Source organism: Peromyscus leucopus, chromosome 1 (genome assembly GCF_004664715.2).
Source record: "Peromyscus leucopus breed LL Stock chromosome 1, UCI_PerLeu_2.1, whole genome shotgun sequence".
Lineage (NCBI taxonomy): Eukaryota > Metazoa > Chordata > Mammalia > Rodentia > Cricetidae > Peromyscus > Peromyscus leucopus.
The window spans coordinates 173,847,648-173,863,765 of record NC_051063.1 but is presented as its reverse complement, the minus strand read 5'-3'; the positions used below and the strand labels follow the sequence as shown (position 1 = coordinate 173,863,765).

Genomic DNA, 16,118 nt, shown 5'->3' with positions numbered 1-16,118 from the left:
CATACCTAAGTTAATCAAGATCAGATAAACTATTTAAATAGACAAATAACTCCTAAGGAAATAAAAACAGTCATTAAAAGTCTCCCAACCAAAAAAATTCCAGGACCAGATGGTTTCAATGCAGAATTCTACCAGATCTTCAAAGAAGAATTAATACCAATAATCTTTTTTGTCTTTTTTTTTTTTTTTTTTTTTGGTTTTTCGAGACAGGGTTTCTCTGTGTAGCTTTGTGCCTTTCCTGGAACTCACTTGGTAGCCCAGGCTGGGCTCGAACTCACAGAGATCCACCTGGCTCTGCCTCCCAAGTGCTGAGATTAAAGGCATGTGCCACCACCACCCGGCCCAATACTCTTTAAATTGTTCCACACAACAGAAACAGAAAGAACATTACCAAACTCCTTCTATGAGGTGCCGCAGACCACCCAGAGGGAGACCACCACTGCGGGAGAACCAGGGAGAAGGCTCGAGGAGAAGTCAGGAATCAGCGAGGAAATGACAGACAGACACACAATGTGTTGATGTGCTGCTGCAGATTTACTTCTGCAAAATCAGTGCTTATATTCTTTTACAATCAAGGAACTTGGCAGGGGGTTACATCAGACTGTTAACTTTTACAATTACTTCAGAATCAGCAAAAAACAATAACAAAGTACATCAGTATCTATTTCTGTGTAGTGCAAGAGACAATAACAAAGCACATCAGTATCTATTTCTGTGTATCACTTCCGCAGCTTGGAGTTCATTGCGGTTGTTGCTTAAGGGCATGATCTCAGAATTTTGTGAAATCTGTCTCACGCCAAAGACCACATCTGTGGGAACTAGATTTTTACCAGCCAAGGTTTAACTCACCCTCTATATACTTTTTGTATAATTTCATTTATTTCTTCCTCACTCCTATATATCCACTTATCCTTCCAGTTGTCATATACCCTTCTATACCAATACCTTAGGGCTGGCTTCATATTTTCTATGATCTGCTGTCTTTCTTCCTTACTATAAAGGCACCAAGGCTTTCTAGTCCTGGCTAGCCTTTCCATAAAAGGCAAATCACTCCAAAGTTGTTTCTTTCCTTCATGATTCACTCATCTATTCCCAACTTCATCATAGCCTCCCATATATGGGAGCAGCTCTAGGTAATTTCCACTCTCAGGGGTCCACCTAGGGGCTGTCCACCAACGCCCCCCCTCCCCCCGACACAGAAAAGACATACAGAGAAAAAGCATGATTAGTGCCAACAAGGACTGTCGCCAAGGCCATCTTGTCCTCCAGGGCCTCCTGGAATCCTCAGGCTGCATGGCGACTGCTGATTGCAGGGGAAACTGCCTGAGGCCCCGCTCCAGGAAGCTTCAACCTCAGCCCTTCAGCTGCCTGACTCCAGCGCAGCGGCATGCTTTGCTACAGCTACACATGTGTCACAGCTGTGGGCGTAGCAGTTCCCCCTTTTCTGTTTTTAAAATGAAGCTCGAACACGTCCTGTTGCACTGTTTTTATGGAAGTATAGAGACATTTAATGAGACAAGGGAAAAGAAAGATGACCAGTACCACTAGTAAAATAAGCACACCAATGACTATAAAATATTGAATCCAATCCATAGGATTCAAATCTTTGATTCCCTTTTCTATTTCTGAAGCTAGGTCTTGTAAACCTCCTATCTGCAAATGGGCCTGACTCATAGCTGAGATATCTTTCTGAAGTGCATCTAAATCATGAGTAATATCTGTATCTTGCCAGACACCTTGCAGGTGGGTCTTGACCTTTTCCCAAGGCTGAGAAGTATTATAAGGTAATGGAGTAACACAGATGGATTTAAAATTACCATGGCAGCGAGCAAACATTGTGGTCTTAAGGTTAGAAATATCTTGTCCTAAGGCCAAAACCACTTCTTCTAAAACATTAATTTTTGACTCTAATTTTTTATCTATAGCCTCCTGCTCAAGCAGAGCCATAGTGATATTCTTTTTTTTTAATATGCATGTGTTAAATGTTGATTTTTTTCTTTTTCTTTTTTTTTCAATTCCTTTTTTTTATTATTATTTTATAACACCATTCAGTTCAACATAATAGCCACAGATTCCCCTGTTCTCCCCCTCTTGCCCACCCCTCCCCCAGCCCACCCCCATTCCCACCTCCTCCAGATCAAGGTCTCCCCGAGGACCAGGGTCGACCTGGTAGACTCAGTCCAGGCAGGTCCATTCCCCCCATCCCAGACCGAGCCAAGTGTCCCTGCATAAGTCCCAGGATTCAAACAGCCAACTCATGCAACGAGCCCAGGGCCTGGCACCAATGCACAGCTGCCTCCCAAACAGATCAAGCCAAATGACTGTCTCACCCATTCAGGGGGCCTGATCCAGTTGGGGGCCCCTCAGCTTTTGGTTCATAGATACTGTGCTTCCATTCATTTGGTTATTTGTCCCGGTGCTTTATCCAACCTTGGCTTCAACAATTCTCGCTCATATAAACCCTCTTCTTTCTCACTAATTAGACTCCCAGTGCTCCACCAGGGGCCCAGCCATGGATGTCTGCATCCAGATTCCTCAGTCCTTGGATGGGCTTTATGGCACCACTATCAGGGTGTCTGGCCATCCCATCACCAGAGTAGGTCAGTTCCTGTGGTCTCGCCACCATTGCCAGCAGTCTTTTGCGGGGGTATCTTTGTGGATCTCCGTGGGCCTCCCTAGCTCTCTGCTTCCTCCCCTTCTCACCTTCTCTTGTGGTCTTCATTTACCATGGTCTCCTATTCCTTGTTCTCCCTCTCTTTTCTTGATCCAGCTAGGATCTCCCACTCTCTTTCCCTCGACCGTCACCCTTCATTGTTCCCACTCATGACCAGGCTGTTCATGTAGATCTCGTCCATTTCTCCATGTCTTTTTTTGGGGTCCCGTTTTCCAGGTAGCCTCACTGGTGATGTGAGTAGCAGTCCAGTCATCCTTGTTCCACATCTAGCATCTTCCAATGAGTGAGTACATACCATATTTGTCTTTCTGAGTCTGGGTTACCTCACTCAGGATGATTTTTTCTAGATCCATCCATTTGCCTGCAAACCATATGATGTCATTGTTTTTCTCTGCTGAGTAGTATTCCATTGTGTATATATGCCACAATTTATTTATCCATTCTTCAGTTGAAGAGCATCTAGGTTGTTTCCAGGTTTTGGCTATTACAAACAATGCTGATATGAACATAGCTGAGCAAGTGCTCCTGTGGTATGATTGAGCATTTCTTGGGTATATGCCCAGGAGTGGTATCGCTGGATCTTGGGGGAGATTGATACCCAATTTTCTAAGAAAGCGCCATATTGATTTCCAAAGTGGTTGTACAAGCTTGCATTCCCACCAGCAGTGGAGGAGAGTTCCCCTAGTTCCACATCCTCTCCAGCATAAAGTGTCTTCAGTGTTTTTGATCTTAGCCACTCTGACAGGCATAAGGTGGTATCTCAGAGTTGTCTTGATTTGCATTTCCCTGATGATTAGGGAAGTTGAGCAATTCCTTAAATGTCTTTCAGCCATTTGGGTTTCCTCTGTTGAGAATTCTCTGTTTAGTTCTAAAGCCCATTTCTTAATTGGACTGTTTGTCCTTTTGATGTCTAATTTCTTGAGTTCCTTATATATTCTGGATATCAGTCCTCTGTCACATGTGGGGTTGGTGAAGATCTTTTCCCATTCTGTAGGGTGTCGCTTTGCCTTGTTGACCATATCCTTTGCTCTACAAAAGCTTCTCAGTTTCAAGAGGTCCCATTGACTGATTGTTTGTCTCAGTGTCTGCACTACTGGTGTTATATTTAGGAAGTGATCTCCTATGCCAATGAGTTCAAGACTATTTCCTACTTTCTCTTCTAGCAGGTTCAGAGTAGCTGGATTTATGTTGAGGTCTTTGATCCACTTGGACTTAAGTTTTGTGCACGGTGACAGATATGGATCTATTTGCAGCCTTCTACACGCTGATATCCAGTTATGCCAGCACCATTTGTTGAAGATGCTTTCTTTTTTCCATTGTACACTTTTGGCTTCTTTGTCAAAAATTATATGTCCATAGGTGTGTGGGTTAATGTCAGGGTCTTCAATTTGATTCCATTGGTCCACATGTTGGTTTTTATGCCAATACAAGGCTGTTTTTATTACTGTAGCTCTATAGTAGAGCTTGAAGTCAGGGATTGTGATGCCTCCAGAGGTTGTTTTATTGTACAGGTTTCTTTTAGCTATCCTGGGTTTTTTGTTTTTCCATATGAAGTTGAGTATTGTTCTTTCCAGGTCTGTGAAGAATTGTGTTGGTATTTTGATGGGGATTGCATTGAATCTGTAAATTGCTTTTGGTAAGATTGCCATTGTTACTATGTTAACCCTGCCTATCCATGAGCATGGGGGATCTTTCCATTTTCTGAGATCTTCTTCAATTTCTTTTTTCAGGGACTTAAAGTTTTTGTCATATAGGTCCTTCACTTGCTTGGTTAGTGTTACCCCAAGGTATTTTATGTCATTTTTGGCTATTGTAAAGGGTGATGTATCTCTAATTGTCTTCTCAGCTTCTTTGTCCATTGTATATAGGAGGGCTACTGATTTTTTTGAGTTGATCTTGTATCCTGCTATGTTGCTGAAGGTGTTTATAAGCTTTATCAATTCCTGGGTGGAATCTTTGGGGTCACTCAAGTGTACTATCATGTCGTCTGCAAATAGGGAAAGCTTGACTTCTTCCTTTCCAATTTGAATCCCCTTAATCTCCTTATGTTGTCTTATTGCTCTGGCTAGAACTTCAAGTACTATATTGAATAAGTATGGGGAGAGTGGACAGCCTTGCCTCGTTCCTGATTTTAGTGGAATTGCTTTGAGTTTCTCTCCATTTAATTTGATGTTGGCTGTTGGTTTGCTATATATTGCCTTTATTATGTTTAGGTATGTTCTCTGTATTCCTGATCGCTCCAAGACTTTTATCATGAAGGGGTGTTGGAGTTTGTCAAATGCCTTATCTGCATCTAGTGAGATGATCATGTGGTTTTTTTCTTTGAGTTTGTTTATATGGTATATTACATTGATGAACTTTTGTATGTTGAACCACCCTTGCATCCCTGGGATGAAGCCTACTTGATCATGGTGGATAATTGTTCTGATGTGTTCTTGGAGTCTGTTTGCCAGTATTTTATTGAGTATTTTTGCATCAATGTTCATGAGGGAGATCGGTCTGTAGTTCTCTTTCTTTGTTGCATCCTTGTTTGGTTTAGGAATCAGGGTAATTGTAGCCTCATAGAAGGAGTTTGGTAATGTTCCTTCTGTTTCTATTATGTGGAACAATTTAGAGAGTATTGGTATTAACTCTTCTTTGAAGATCTGGTAGAATTCTGCGCTTAAGCCATCTGGTCCTGGGCTTTTTTTTGGTTGGGAGACCTTTAATGACTGTTTCTATTTCCTTAGGGGTTATTGGACTATTTAAATAGTTTATCTGGTCTTGATTTAACTTAGGTATGTGGTATCTATCCAGAAAAATGTCCATTTCTTTTAGGTTTTCCAGTTTTGTGGAGTAGACGTTTTTGAAATATGACCTGATAATTCTCTGGATTTCCTCAATGTCTGTTGTTATGTCCCCCTTTTCATTTCTGATTTTGTTGATTTGGATTCTCTCTCTGTGTCTTTTGGTTAGTTTGGATAAGGGCTTGTCTATCTTGTTGATTTTCTCAAAGAACCAACTCTTTGTTTCATTAATTTTTTGTATTATTCTCTTAGTTTCTAATTTATTAATTTCACCTCTCACTTTGATAATTTCCTGGCATCTATTCTTCCTGGGAGACTTTGCTTCTTCTTGTTCTAGAGCTTTCAGATGTGCTGTTAATTCACTAGTGTGGGATTTCTCCAACTTCTTTATGTGGGCATTTAGTGCTATGAATTTCCCTCTTAACACTGCTTTCATAGTGTCCCATAAGTTTGGGTATGTGGTGTCTTCATTTTCATTGATCTCTAGGAAGTCTTTAATTTCTTTCTTTATTTCTTCCTTAACCCATTGGTGATTCAGTTGAGCATTATTCAGTTTCCATGAGATTGTAGGTTTTCTGTAGTTTTTGTTGTTGTTGAAATCTAGCTTTAAACCATGGTGGTCTGATAGAACACAGGAGGTTATTCTGATTGTTTTGTATCTGTTGAGATTTGCTTTGTGGCCAAGTATGTGGTCGATTTTAGAGAAAGTTCCATGGGGTGCTGAGAAGAAAGTATATTCTTTCTTGTTAGGATGGAATGTTCTGTAGATATATGTTAGGTCCAATTGGGTCATGACATCAGTTAAGTCCTTTATTTCTCTGTTAAGTTTCGATTTGGGAGATCTGTCCAGTGGTGAAAGTGGGGTGTTGAGATCTCCCACTATTAATGTGTGGGGTTTTATATGTGGTTTAAGCTTTAGTAATGTTTCTTTTACATATGTGGGTGCCCTTGTGTTTGGGGCATATATGTTCAGAATTGAAACTTCATCTTGGTCGATCTTTCCTGTGACGAGGATGTAATGTCCTTCTTGATCTCTTTTGATTGATTTTAGTTTGAAGTCTATTTTGCTGGATATCAGGATGGCTACCCCTGCTTGTTTCTTAAGACCATTTGATTGAAAAGTCTTTTCCTAGCCTTTTATTCTTAGGTAGTGTCTGTCTTTGAATTTGAGATGTGTTTCTTGTATGCAGCAGAAAGATGGGTCCTGCTTTTGTATCCATTCTGTAAGTCTATGTCTTTTTATAGGTGAATTAAGTTCGTTGATATTAAGGGATATTAATGACCAGTGATTCTTCATCCCTGTTATTTTTGGTGGTAGTGTGTGTGTACTTCTCTTCTTTGGGGTTTACTGTTGTGGCTTTATCTATTGCCTGTGTTTTCGAGTGTGTATCTGACTTCCCTTGGTTGGAATTTTCCTTCTAGTGCTTTCTGTAGGGCTGGGTTTGTGGATAGGTATTGTTTAAATCTGGCTTTGTCTTCGAATGTCTTGTTCCTTCCGTCTATGGTGATTGAAAGTTTTGCTGGTATATTAGTCTGGGCTGACATCCATGGTCTCTTAGTGTCTGCATTACATCTGTCCAGGTCCTTCTGGCTTTCAAAGCCTCCATTGAGAAGTCGGGTGTTATTCTGATGGGTTTACCTTTATAGGTCACTTGGCCTTTTTCCTTGGCTGCTCTTAATATTCTTTCTTTATTCTGTACATTTAGTTGTTTAATTATTATGTGTTGAGGGGACTTTTTTGGGGGGTCTAGTCTGTTTGGTGTTCTATAGGCTTCTTGTATCTTCATAGGCATTTCCTTCTTTAAGTTGGGAAAGTTTTCTTTTATAATTTTGTTGAATATATTTTCTGTGCCTTTGAGTTGGCATTCTTCACCTTCTTCTATCCCCATAATTCATAGGTTTGGTCTTTTCATGGTGTCCCAAATTTCTTGGACATTTTGGTTCATGACTTTGTTGGCTTTAGTGTTTCCTTCGACTGATGAAACTATATCTTCTACTGTGTCTTCAATGCTAGAAATCCTCTCTTCCATCTCTTGCATTCTGTTGGTTATACTTGCATCTGAAGTTCCCGATCTTTTACTCAGGTTTTCTATTTCCAGCATTCCCTCTGTTTGTGTCTTCTTTATTTTTTCAATTTCCCTTTTCAGTTCTTGGACTGTTTCCTTTGTTTGTTTCATTACTTTTTCATGATTTTCTTTCAGTGCTTTATTGTTTTCTTGCAGGACTTTATTGTTTTCTTCCAGGAATTTATTGTTTTCTTGGAGGACTTTATTGTTTTCTTGGAGGGCTTTATTGTTTTCTTCTAATTTGTTTGCCCTTTCCTCTAGTTGTTTACAGTGTTCTTCCAATTTTCTTGTCTTTTCCTCTATACAAGTCTCTACCTTCTTCATGAAGTTACTCATAAGGCTACTTTCTTCTGCTTCTTCCAATTTTTGGTGTTCAGGTCTAGATGTTGGAGGGGGGCTAGGTTCTGGTGATGCTGTATTGCTCTTCATTTTGTTGTATGTACTTCTGCCTTGACGTCTGCCCATCTCCTCTTGGTTCCTTCTTGGTCTTATCAGTGTACTTGTTTCAGAAAGAGCTGACAGATTCAGGAAGTCTCTCTCTCTCATCCAAAAGAGAGTTCTCTTGTCCAACTCTCTCTGGTCCAGAAGGGAAGTCTGGGGCAGGATGGGAGCTGGGGGCTGGTCTCTAAGTCTCAGGAAGTGGCTGGGGTCTTGGGCAGATGGGCGTGGGGGCAGGGCGCGGAGATTGCAGGGGCTGCCGGGGGGCTAGGAGAAGGGGATCCCTCCCGGTGGGGCTAGAAGGGGACCTGCCCGGTGGCCAGAGCCTGTGGCCAAGTTGGGCAGGTCTTCCCGGAGTGGCTGGTGCCCAGGGATGGGGTCCGGGTTGGAGCCGGATACTCACCTCTGGTCCAGAAGGGAAGTCGGGGGCAGGATGCCATAGTGATATTCTTATTAAGAGTATTCACATAATGAGCAGTATGAATTTCTTGAACTAGAGCTGTAGTTGCAACAGAAAAAGTAGTAATTATAGAAATTAATGCAGTAATGCCCAAAATTAATGTAGCAACAAACCGTTTTGGCTGAATCAAATTTCTCAAAGTATTCAATACTTGTAAGGCTGAATTATCATACCAAGGCTCAGGGCCTAGTTCCACATGCAACATGACAAAAGGAGGTCGCCGAACTATAATCACAGTTCCCAAATCTTTCGGCTCCGAGGAAGTGGTACAATTTGTTAATTTACAAGAACTACAAATTATCCGAAATGAATTACCATCTTGTGAAATATTAACAAAGGAAGATTGTGCCAAGAGAAAAGCATTAGGGTAGGATATGCAGGCTCGAAGACCAATGGCCTCTGGTTGAGTATGGTTAGGCTTTTTCTCTAGCATCATATTGGCAGCTGTAACAAGCCTAAATAAATCAGAATATTTTCTAGTGATGTTGTCTTGTTTTGCAAACCATGTAGGTTCGACAAGGCCTGGAGAGAACCATCTCCTAAGGGGCTCTCCATGTCCCTCAAAGACATACTCATGAAATTTCTCTTTTTGAGTATTCAAGTAATTTTTATAAGTCTCTCCTTTGTCATTGGAATTAGAGTAGTCCCAAACTTTAAGCACATCCAACGACCCTGTGGTTCATACCACGCAGCAGCATTAGGAAAGCCACAAGTCAACCAAGCTGGAAACTTGGACAAGGAAGAATCCCAAAATTGATCCCTGTCTCTATATTTTTGAATGTCAGGAGTTATAGGAATAGTATTAACTTGAGTAAAATTATCTCTATACAGTCTGTCTCCTAAAGTTTGTACCCATAGCTCCCAAACCTATCGCCTACCAGCACTCGCTTTGTCTGGACCGTCAGTCAGGAAGGTTCTATAAGATGTCGGAAAGCAGCCGTAAGGCACTTTCCCTTGCAGCGTCAGGCAGATTGGTAGTGAATCTGCTCTGCCCTCAAAATTTATTAAAGAGGAGGAGCTGCTTCGGGCGTCAGAATCTTGAGCTCCACCCAACCTGACTGAATCATTTGTCAACACTTTGATGGGTTCCTGATAAAGCCATCCTACTGGCTGAATAATCGGGGGATTAGGAACATACGCCCAATAGGAAACTCCCTGAGCTACCGGGAGTGGAGCAGAGATCAAAGACAAAAAGGCAATGAAATAAAATGAAGCGGTGAGGGGTTTTCCCTGCTCAATTAGCAGCTTCTTCGCGTTCTGAGTCAGAAGCCGAATCTGCGACCAAATCACTTTCGGTTTCTCGCTGCCGAGTTTCATCTTCTTCATTTCTGTCACCAGTTTCTTCTGTTGCTTCCTCTAGCGGCGCTTGCACCTTCTTTTCTCCCTTTGCAGGTCGGATAAGGCGATCCGGGATCCAGATGGGGGAATCGGCATCCTGTGGAAAAACACAAGCATACCCTCGTCCCGCGGTTATGAGGACATCCGGTCCCTTCCATGTGCCAGACAATAAATCCTTCCAGTACACCAATGGCAGAGGTGTACTGTGGAACTCACGATCCCAGTGAATTAGGGCTGCAGTGAGTCTTTTGTCATTAGTATTAAGATGATTAAGCACAAATAGGGCATGTGACAAAATGTGATGAGGAGTAAAGTACCCATTTGAGGCTTGCAGCCTCTCTATTTGTAACTTCAGATTTTGATGAGTTCTTTCTATGATAGCTTGTCCCTGTGGGTTATAGGGTATTCCTGTAACATGAGCAATTCCCCACTGGTTGCAAAATTGCTCAAATGCTTTAGAAGTATATGCTGGCCCATTATCTGTCTTTATTTGTGATGGAAGGCCCATAATCTGAAAACATTGCGTGAGATGTTGAACCACATCTTTGACTGCTTCCCCAGTCCTGGCTGAGTCAAAAGTGAAGTGAGAATAAGTGTCCACTGTAACATGGACATATCCCATCCTACCAAAGGAGGAGATATGAGTCACATCCATTTGCCAAATAACATTTGGTTTTAAACCTCTAGGGTTTACACCCATTTTTGGTGGGTGGTGTATTGGAGGGCAATGTGTACATTCCCTCACTATTTGTCTTGCTTGTTCCCTTGTTATAGAGAACATTTTCCTCAAAGCAGATGCATTCTGATGATGCATTGCATGACTCTGTTGAGCTTCTTGTATAGTAAAGGCTCCTAAAGAATTCTGTGTTAGTAGATCTGCCATAGCATTTCCTTGAGCCAGTGGGCCAGGTAATTTGCTATGTCCCCTTATGTGTCCCACATAAAATTTTTGTGATCTATTGTGTACCAAATTCTGTAATTTTTGCAAAAATGGTAAAATAGGGGACTTCCCTGATAAAAGAGCAGTTTCTAATGCTGGAAACAAATTAGCTACATATTTTGAATCTGTAAAAAGGTTAAGCTCTTGAGAAAACTTTTTAAAGGCCAAAATAGCTGCCCTAATTTCTGCTTGCTGTGCAGAAGTCTTTTCTCCTTCCTCTACCCACAGCCCATGTGTCTGGGTGAAAACCGCAGCTCTTCCTGTGGAAGAGCCGTCTGTAAAAATATTTACAGCATGATCTAGGAGGCTGTGAGAGAACCAGACAGGAAATATCAGTTCCACATGCCTTGTAAATTCTATTATAGGATGTCTAGGGTAATGATATAATATTTGGCCTGTATAATTTTGTAATGCCAATATCCAATCTTCATTAAATTGATATAAATTTTCTAATTGTGCCTTATTATAAGGGATAATGAGCTTCTGAGGTTCTCTTCCAAACAATTCCCTAGATCGATTGTGGCCTTTGCAAATTAACAGGGAACACAAATATGGATAATCAGCTAACATTTTTGCTTGAGTGTGTGGTAAATGTAGCCATTCCAACACCCCGTCCTGCCAAAGACAGGCAGTAGGTGTGTAGGAGGTTGCAAAAATTAGTAAAGACCAAGGTTTTTCATAATTTATTTGTTTGACTTTAGCTTCAGTTAAGGCTTGTTCCACTAATTGTAAAGCCTCAACAGCTTCCTTTGTCAATTCCTGTTTAGATTTTGGATCTGAATCACCATGCAAAATCGAATACAACGGACTTAACATACCAGTGGTAATTTTTAAATAAGGTCTAAGCCAATTAATATCACCTAATAGTTTCTGAAAATCATTTAAAGTCTTTAATTTATCTCTTCTAATGGAAACCTTTTGAGAAGTAATATAACCTTCTTTAATAATTTGACCCAAATAATTCAAAGGCCTATCTCTTTGCACCTTATCAGGGGCTATTACTAGACCATATATAGTCAGTGTCTCTATAGTTTCCTCTAATATTTTTTCCAGCTGGGTTTTATCTTTATGAGCCAAAAGTATGTCATCCATATAATAAATAAGATACAAATCACGATGTTCCTGTCTTATTTTTTGTAAGGCCAGATCCACAAATTTTTGACATAGTGTGGGTGAATTTTTCATTCCTTGTGGTAAAGTAATCCATTGATACCTTCTAAAAGGTTGTTTAAAATTTTCTGAGGGAACACTAAAAGCAAAATATTTACTATCTGAGGGATTAAGTTTAATGGTAAAAAAGCAATCCTGTAAATCTATGACAATTATATGCCATCCTTGTGGCACAGCCACAGGTGAGGGCAGACCAGGCTGTAGAGGTCCCATGTCTTTCATGACTGCATTAATTGCTCTAAGATCCTGCAACAGTCTCCATTTTCCTGGTTTCTTTTTAATAACAAAGACGGGAGTGTTCCATGGACTATTGGACTCTATTATGTGTCCTTTTTGTAATTGTTCCTGCACCAGCTGTTCTAGAGCCTGTATTTTTTCTGTTGTTAGGGGTCACTGACTCACCCATACGGGCTCCTGAGTAAGCCATTCTATTTTATCTGCATATAGATGTTCTGCAGTGGCCCCTATGAAAAATTTTGATGACTAATTTGGTCTGAGGTTACTAACTTTATATCCATGGAATCTAAAATATCTCTTCCCCACAGTGTAAAGGGAAGAGAAGGAAGCACATAAGGTTGAATCAATCCCTCCCTGCCTTCACTCTTCCATTTTAATAATGCAGTGCTCTGCATAACTCCTGAAGCAGAGCCAAGCCCTAACAAAGAGGAACCTGTCTTATGGACGGGCCAGCTATTGGGCCAATCTGAGACAGCTATACAGATCCTGTCCGCACCTGTATCCATCAGACCCCAAAACTTTCGTCCATTGATCATAATACATTTAAAGGGTCTCTCCCCGAGATCCTGTATCATGAATGCACCTTCAGTGGATCCAAACTGCCCTTGCCCCCGAGCACCTTTAATAACAGGATTGGGTAACTTAACAAAAGGTAAAAGAATCAATTGAGCTAGCCTCTGTCCTTAATGAATTTGAATAGTTTCAGCTAAAGTTTTTACCATAACCTTGATTGTATTTTCTGTATCTGCATCAATAACTCCTGGTAGAACTTCAAAGTTCTTTTGATAATTGGAACTTCGTCCAATGACTAGCCCTACAGTTTGTGGCAACAGAGTGCCCTTCACATTAGTGGGGACCAATGTCACTCCATCCCATTTGGATAATATCATATCCTTAGTGCTAGCAAGATCCAAGCCAGCACTCTCTGGGGTTGCTCTAGGCAAATCATGAATGGTAAATTCTGGAGCATCAGGGTTTAACCCTAAGGGAGGTGCCCTTTGCTTGGCCTCCTCTCCCTTTGGTGCGGGGTTAGGAGAACACCCCTGACCTAGTTTTTTGTCTCTTCTTGATCATCATCGGAACCTCCCCTACCTAGGGGAGTTCCATCCTTATGAAATTTTGATTTGCACTCATTTCTCCAATGTTTACCTTTTTTGCAGCGAGGGCATAGGCCAGGAACCCCCTTTTTGGGTCCTGCTCTGTTTCCCTGCCTGCAATCTTTTTGCATATGTCCTTCTTTTCCACATTGAAAACAAGTAGGAGATTGGGTGGCCTTCTTGCCATTCCCATATGTCTGTTTTATATAGGCGCTAAATTTCTGTCCTTTCATTGCTGCGGCGTAGGCCATTCCTTGAACTACAACCGGTGAGGCATCTTGACATGCTTTAATATAATCTTGCAGGGTTCCTGTTTTTCTGATTGGCCTAATCAGATCCTGACAGAGAGCACTGGCATTTTCCCATGCTAACTGCTTTAAAAGAATGTCCGTTCCCTCAGAGGGAGGGAGCATTCTAAAAATAGCTTCCTCAAGTCTAGCTATATATTCTGGGTAAGGCTCCTCAGTACCTTGCCTAATGCTAGCCAATGCTCCTCCCTTGGTTCCCTGAGGAGGAATCTTACGCCATGATTGTACAGCGTTGGTTGTTATCAACTGCAAGATATCTCTAGGTATCTTGGTCTGTGATTGTGGGGTGGCTTAATCCTCTGTCCCCATGAGCATTGCCATAGTGGGCTTAGGGCCACGCTTCTTAAGGGATTGTACCAGTTTCTTTACTCTTGTCTTCATACTCAGTCCTCCAGAGGATATAATCCCCGGGGCTGAGAGTGGCTTTTGCGGTTTGCATCCAGTCATAGGGTGTTAACCAAGAGCTGGCAACCACATCCACTATTTGCAGTGTGTAGGGAGCAGAAGCCCCAACACTTTTTACTGCAGATTGTAGTTCCTTTAAAACTTTTAATGAGAGGGGCTCCCATACAGGACCCTCATCATCCCATGATTCTGTTACAGGAAAGATCCCAAAAGAGGCGTCCCCCGTCCTGCGTGCCTCTGCCATGGCCCCTTGGAAGCCAACAGGTGGCAAAGGAGGATGTTTTCTTGGCTTTGGCACCGGTCGCTTACTGGCTGTAGTGCCAATCACCTTAAGAGATCGGGGATTATCAGAGTGATCCCGATAATCGTCTTCCCATTCCTGCTCTGCTTGTTGGTCATCAAGACCCCAATTATCATTATTGTCTTCTATTTTCCTAGTGCTATACTGCAGAGGAGGAGCAGAGGCAGTGAGCGGCATACGTTCTTCCTCGTCTCCTTCCTCCTGACCCACTTCATTGTAGATAGGGGATTCCCCCTGATCAGAAGCAGTTTCCCTGCAAAGTCCCTGAAACGGGGTTGTCTCTGACAAGAGATCCCTCAAATGAAACCATAATTGAAATGCTTGAGGGGGCAGAGTCTTTTCGCCATTGGTCTGTACATATTTACGCATTTCTTTCCCCACTCTCTTCCACTCATCTAAAGTCAAGGAGCCTTCCTCAACGAACCAAGGGCTAGTCTTTCTTAGAAATTCAATAAACTGTTCCACATCTGAAACTGATGTCCGGAACCCTGATTTGGTTAACATGCGTTGTATCATATAACCAACATTTTCTCATTTTTAGTCAATGCGTGCCCCATGATTCCTTGATTACTTACTCTTAACCGGTGATCCTTTACTGGCGGGACTGCAGCTCCCTGGTAAGAACCGTACCTGACTTCTGAGAAAGAAAAGAGGGAAAGATTACCTGTCCTTCAAGTCCCTGTTCAGGCGCCACCTGCCGCAGACCACCCAGAGGGAGACCACCACTGCGGGAGAACCAGGGAGAAGGCTCGAGGAGAAGTCAGGAATCAGCGAGGAAATGACAGACAGACACACAATGTGTTGATGTGCTGCTGCAGATTTACTTCTGCAAAATCAGTGCTTATATTCTTTTACAATCAAGGAACTTGGCAGGGGGTTACATCAGACTGTTAACTTTTACAATTACTTCAGAATCAGCAAAAAACAATAACAAAGTACATCAGTATCTATTTCTGTGTAGTGCAAGAGACAATAACAAAGCACATCAGTATCTATTTCTGTGTATCACTTCCGCAGCTTGGAGTTCATTGCGGTTGTTGCTTAAGGGCATGATCTCAGAATTTTGTGAAATCTGTCTCACGCCAAAGACCACATCTGTGGGAACTAGATTTTTACCAGCCAAGGTTTAACTCACCCTCTATATACTTTTTGTATAATTTCATTTATTTCTTCCTCACTCCTATATATCCACTTATCCTTCCAGTTGTCATATACCCTTCTATACCAATACCTTAGGGCTGGCTTCATATTTTCTATGATCTGCTGTCTTTCTTCCTTACTATAAAGGCACCAAGGCTTTCTAGTCCTGGCTAGCCTTTCCATAAAAGGCAAATCACTCCAAAGTTGTTTCTTTCCTTCATGATTCACTCATCTATTCCCAACTTCATCATAGCCTCCCATATATGGGAGCAGCTCTAGGTAATTTCCACTCTCAGGGGTCCACCTAGGGGCTATCCACCAACGCCCCCCCCCCCCGACACAGAAAAGACATACAGAGAAAAAGCATGATTAGTGCCAACAAGGACTGTCGCCAAGGCCATCTTGTCCTCCAGGGCCTCCTGGAATCCTCAGGCTGCATGGCGACTGCTGATTGCAGGGGAAACTGCCTGAGGCCCCGCTCCAGGAAGCTTCAACCTCAGCCCTTCAGCTGCTGGACTCCAGTGCAGCGGTATGCTTTGCTACAGCTACACAGGTGTCACAGCTGTGGGCGTAGCAATGAGGCTACAATCACCCTGATTCCCAAGCCAAACAAAGATGCAACAAAGACAGAGAACTACAGACCAATCTCCCTCATGACCATTGATGCAAAAATACTCAATGAAATATTGGCAAACAGACTCCAAGAACACATCAAAACAATTATCAACCATGACCATGTAGGCTTCATCCCAGAGATG

At 42.0% G+C, this 16,118-nt stretch overlaps 2 protein-coding genes across 3 annotated transcripts; both read right to left on the bottom strand.

Annotated features, from left to right (window-relative positions):
* Positions 1 to 513: 513 nt before the first annotated feature.
* On the bottom strand, positions 514 to 14,863 carry LOC119087267 (endogenous retrovirus group K member 19 Env polyprotein-like). 2 transcript variants are annotated; one of them, XM_037201995.1, is made up of 4 exons: positions 14,796 to 14,863; positions 9,303 to 9,859; positions 8,368 to 8,463; positions 514 to 1,481 (listed from the first exon to the last, which is right to left on the bottom strand). In XM_037201995.1, exons 2-4 carry the CDS (start codon positions 9,748 to 9,750, stop codon positions 1,402 to 1,404), a joined length of 624 nt encoding a protein of 207 aa, XP_037057890.1. In that variant the 5' UTR covers positions 9,751 to 9,859; positions 14,796 to 14,863; the 3' UTR covers positions 514 to 1,401. The 2 variants fall into 2 exon arrangements, with proteins under 2 accessions (XP_037057890.1, XP_037057891.1); XM_037201996.1 differs by lacking the exons at positions 8,368 to 8,463; positions 14,796 to 14,863 and having other exon boundaries at positions 9,303 to 9,765.
* On the bottom strand, positions 13,137 to 14,724 carry LOC119089164 (endogenous retrovirus group K member 113 Gag polyprotein-like). Its single transcript, XM_037211447.1, is given in 2 exon segments — positions 13,137 to 13,872; positions 13,874 to 14,724. Coding segments are annotated over 2 exon segments (1,566 nt in total). The 3' UTR covers positions 13,137 to 13,157.
* Positions 14,864 to 16,118: the final 1,255 nt, after the last annotated feature.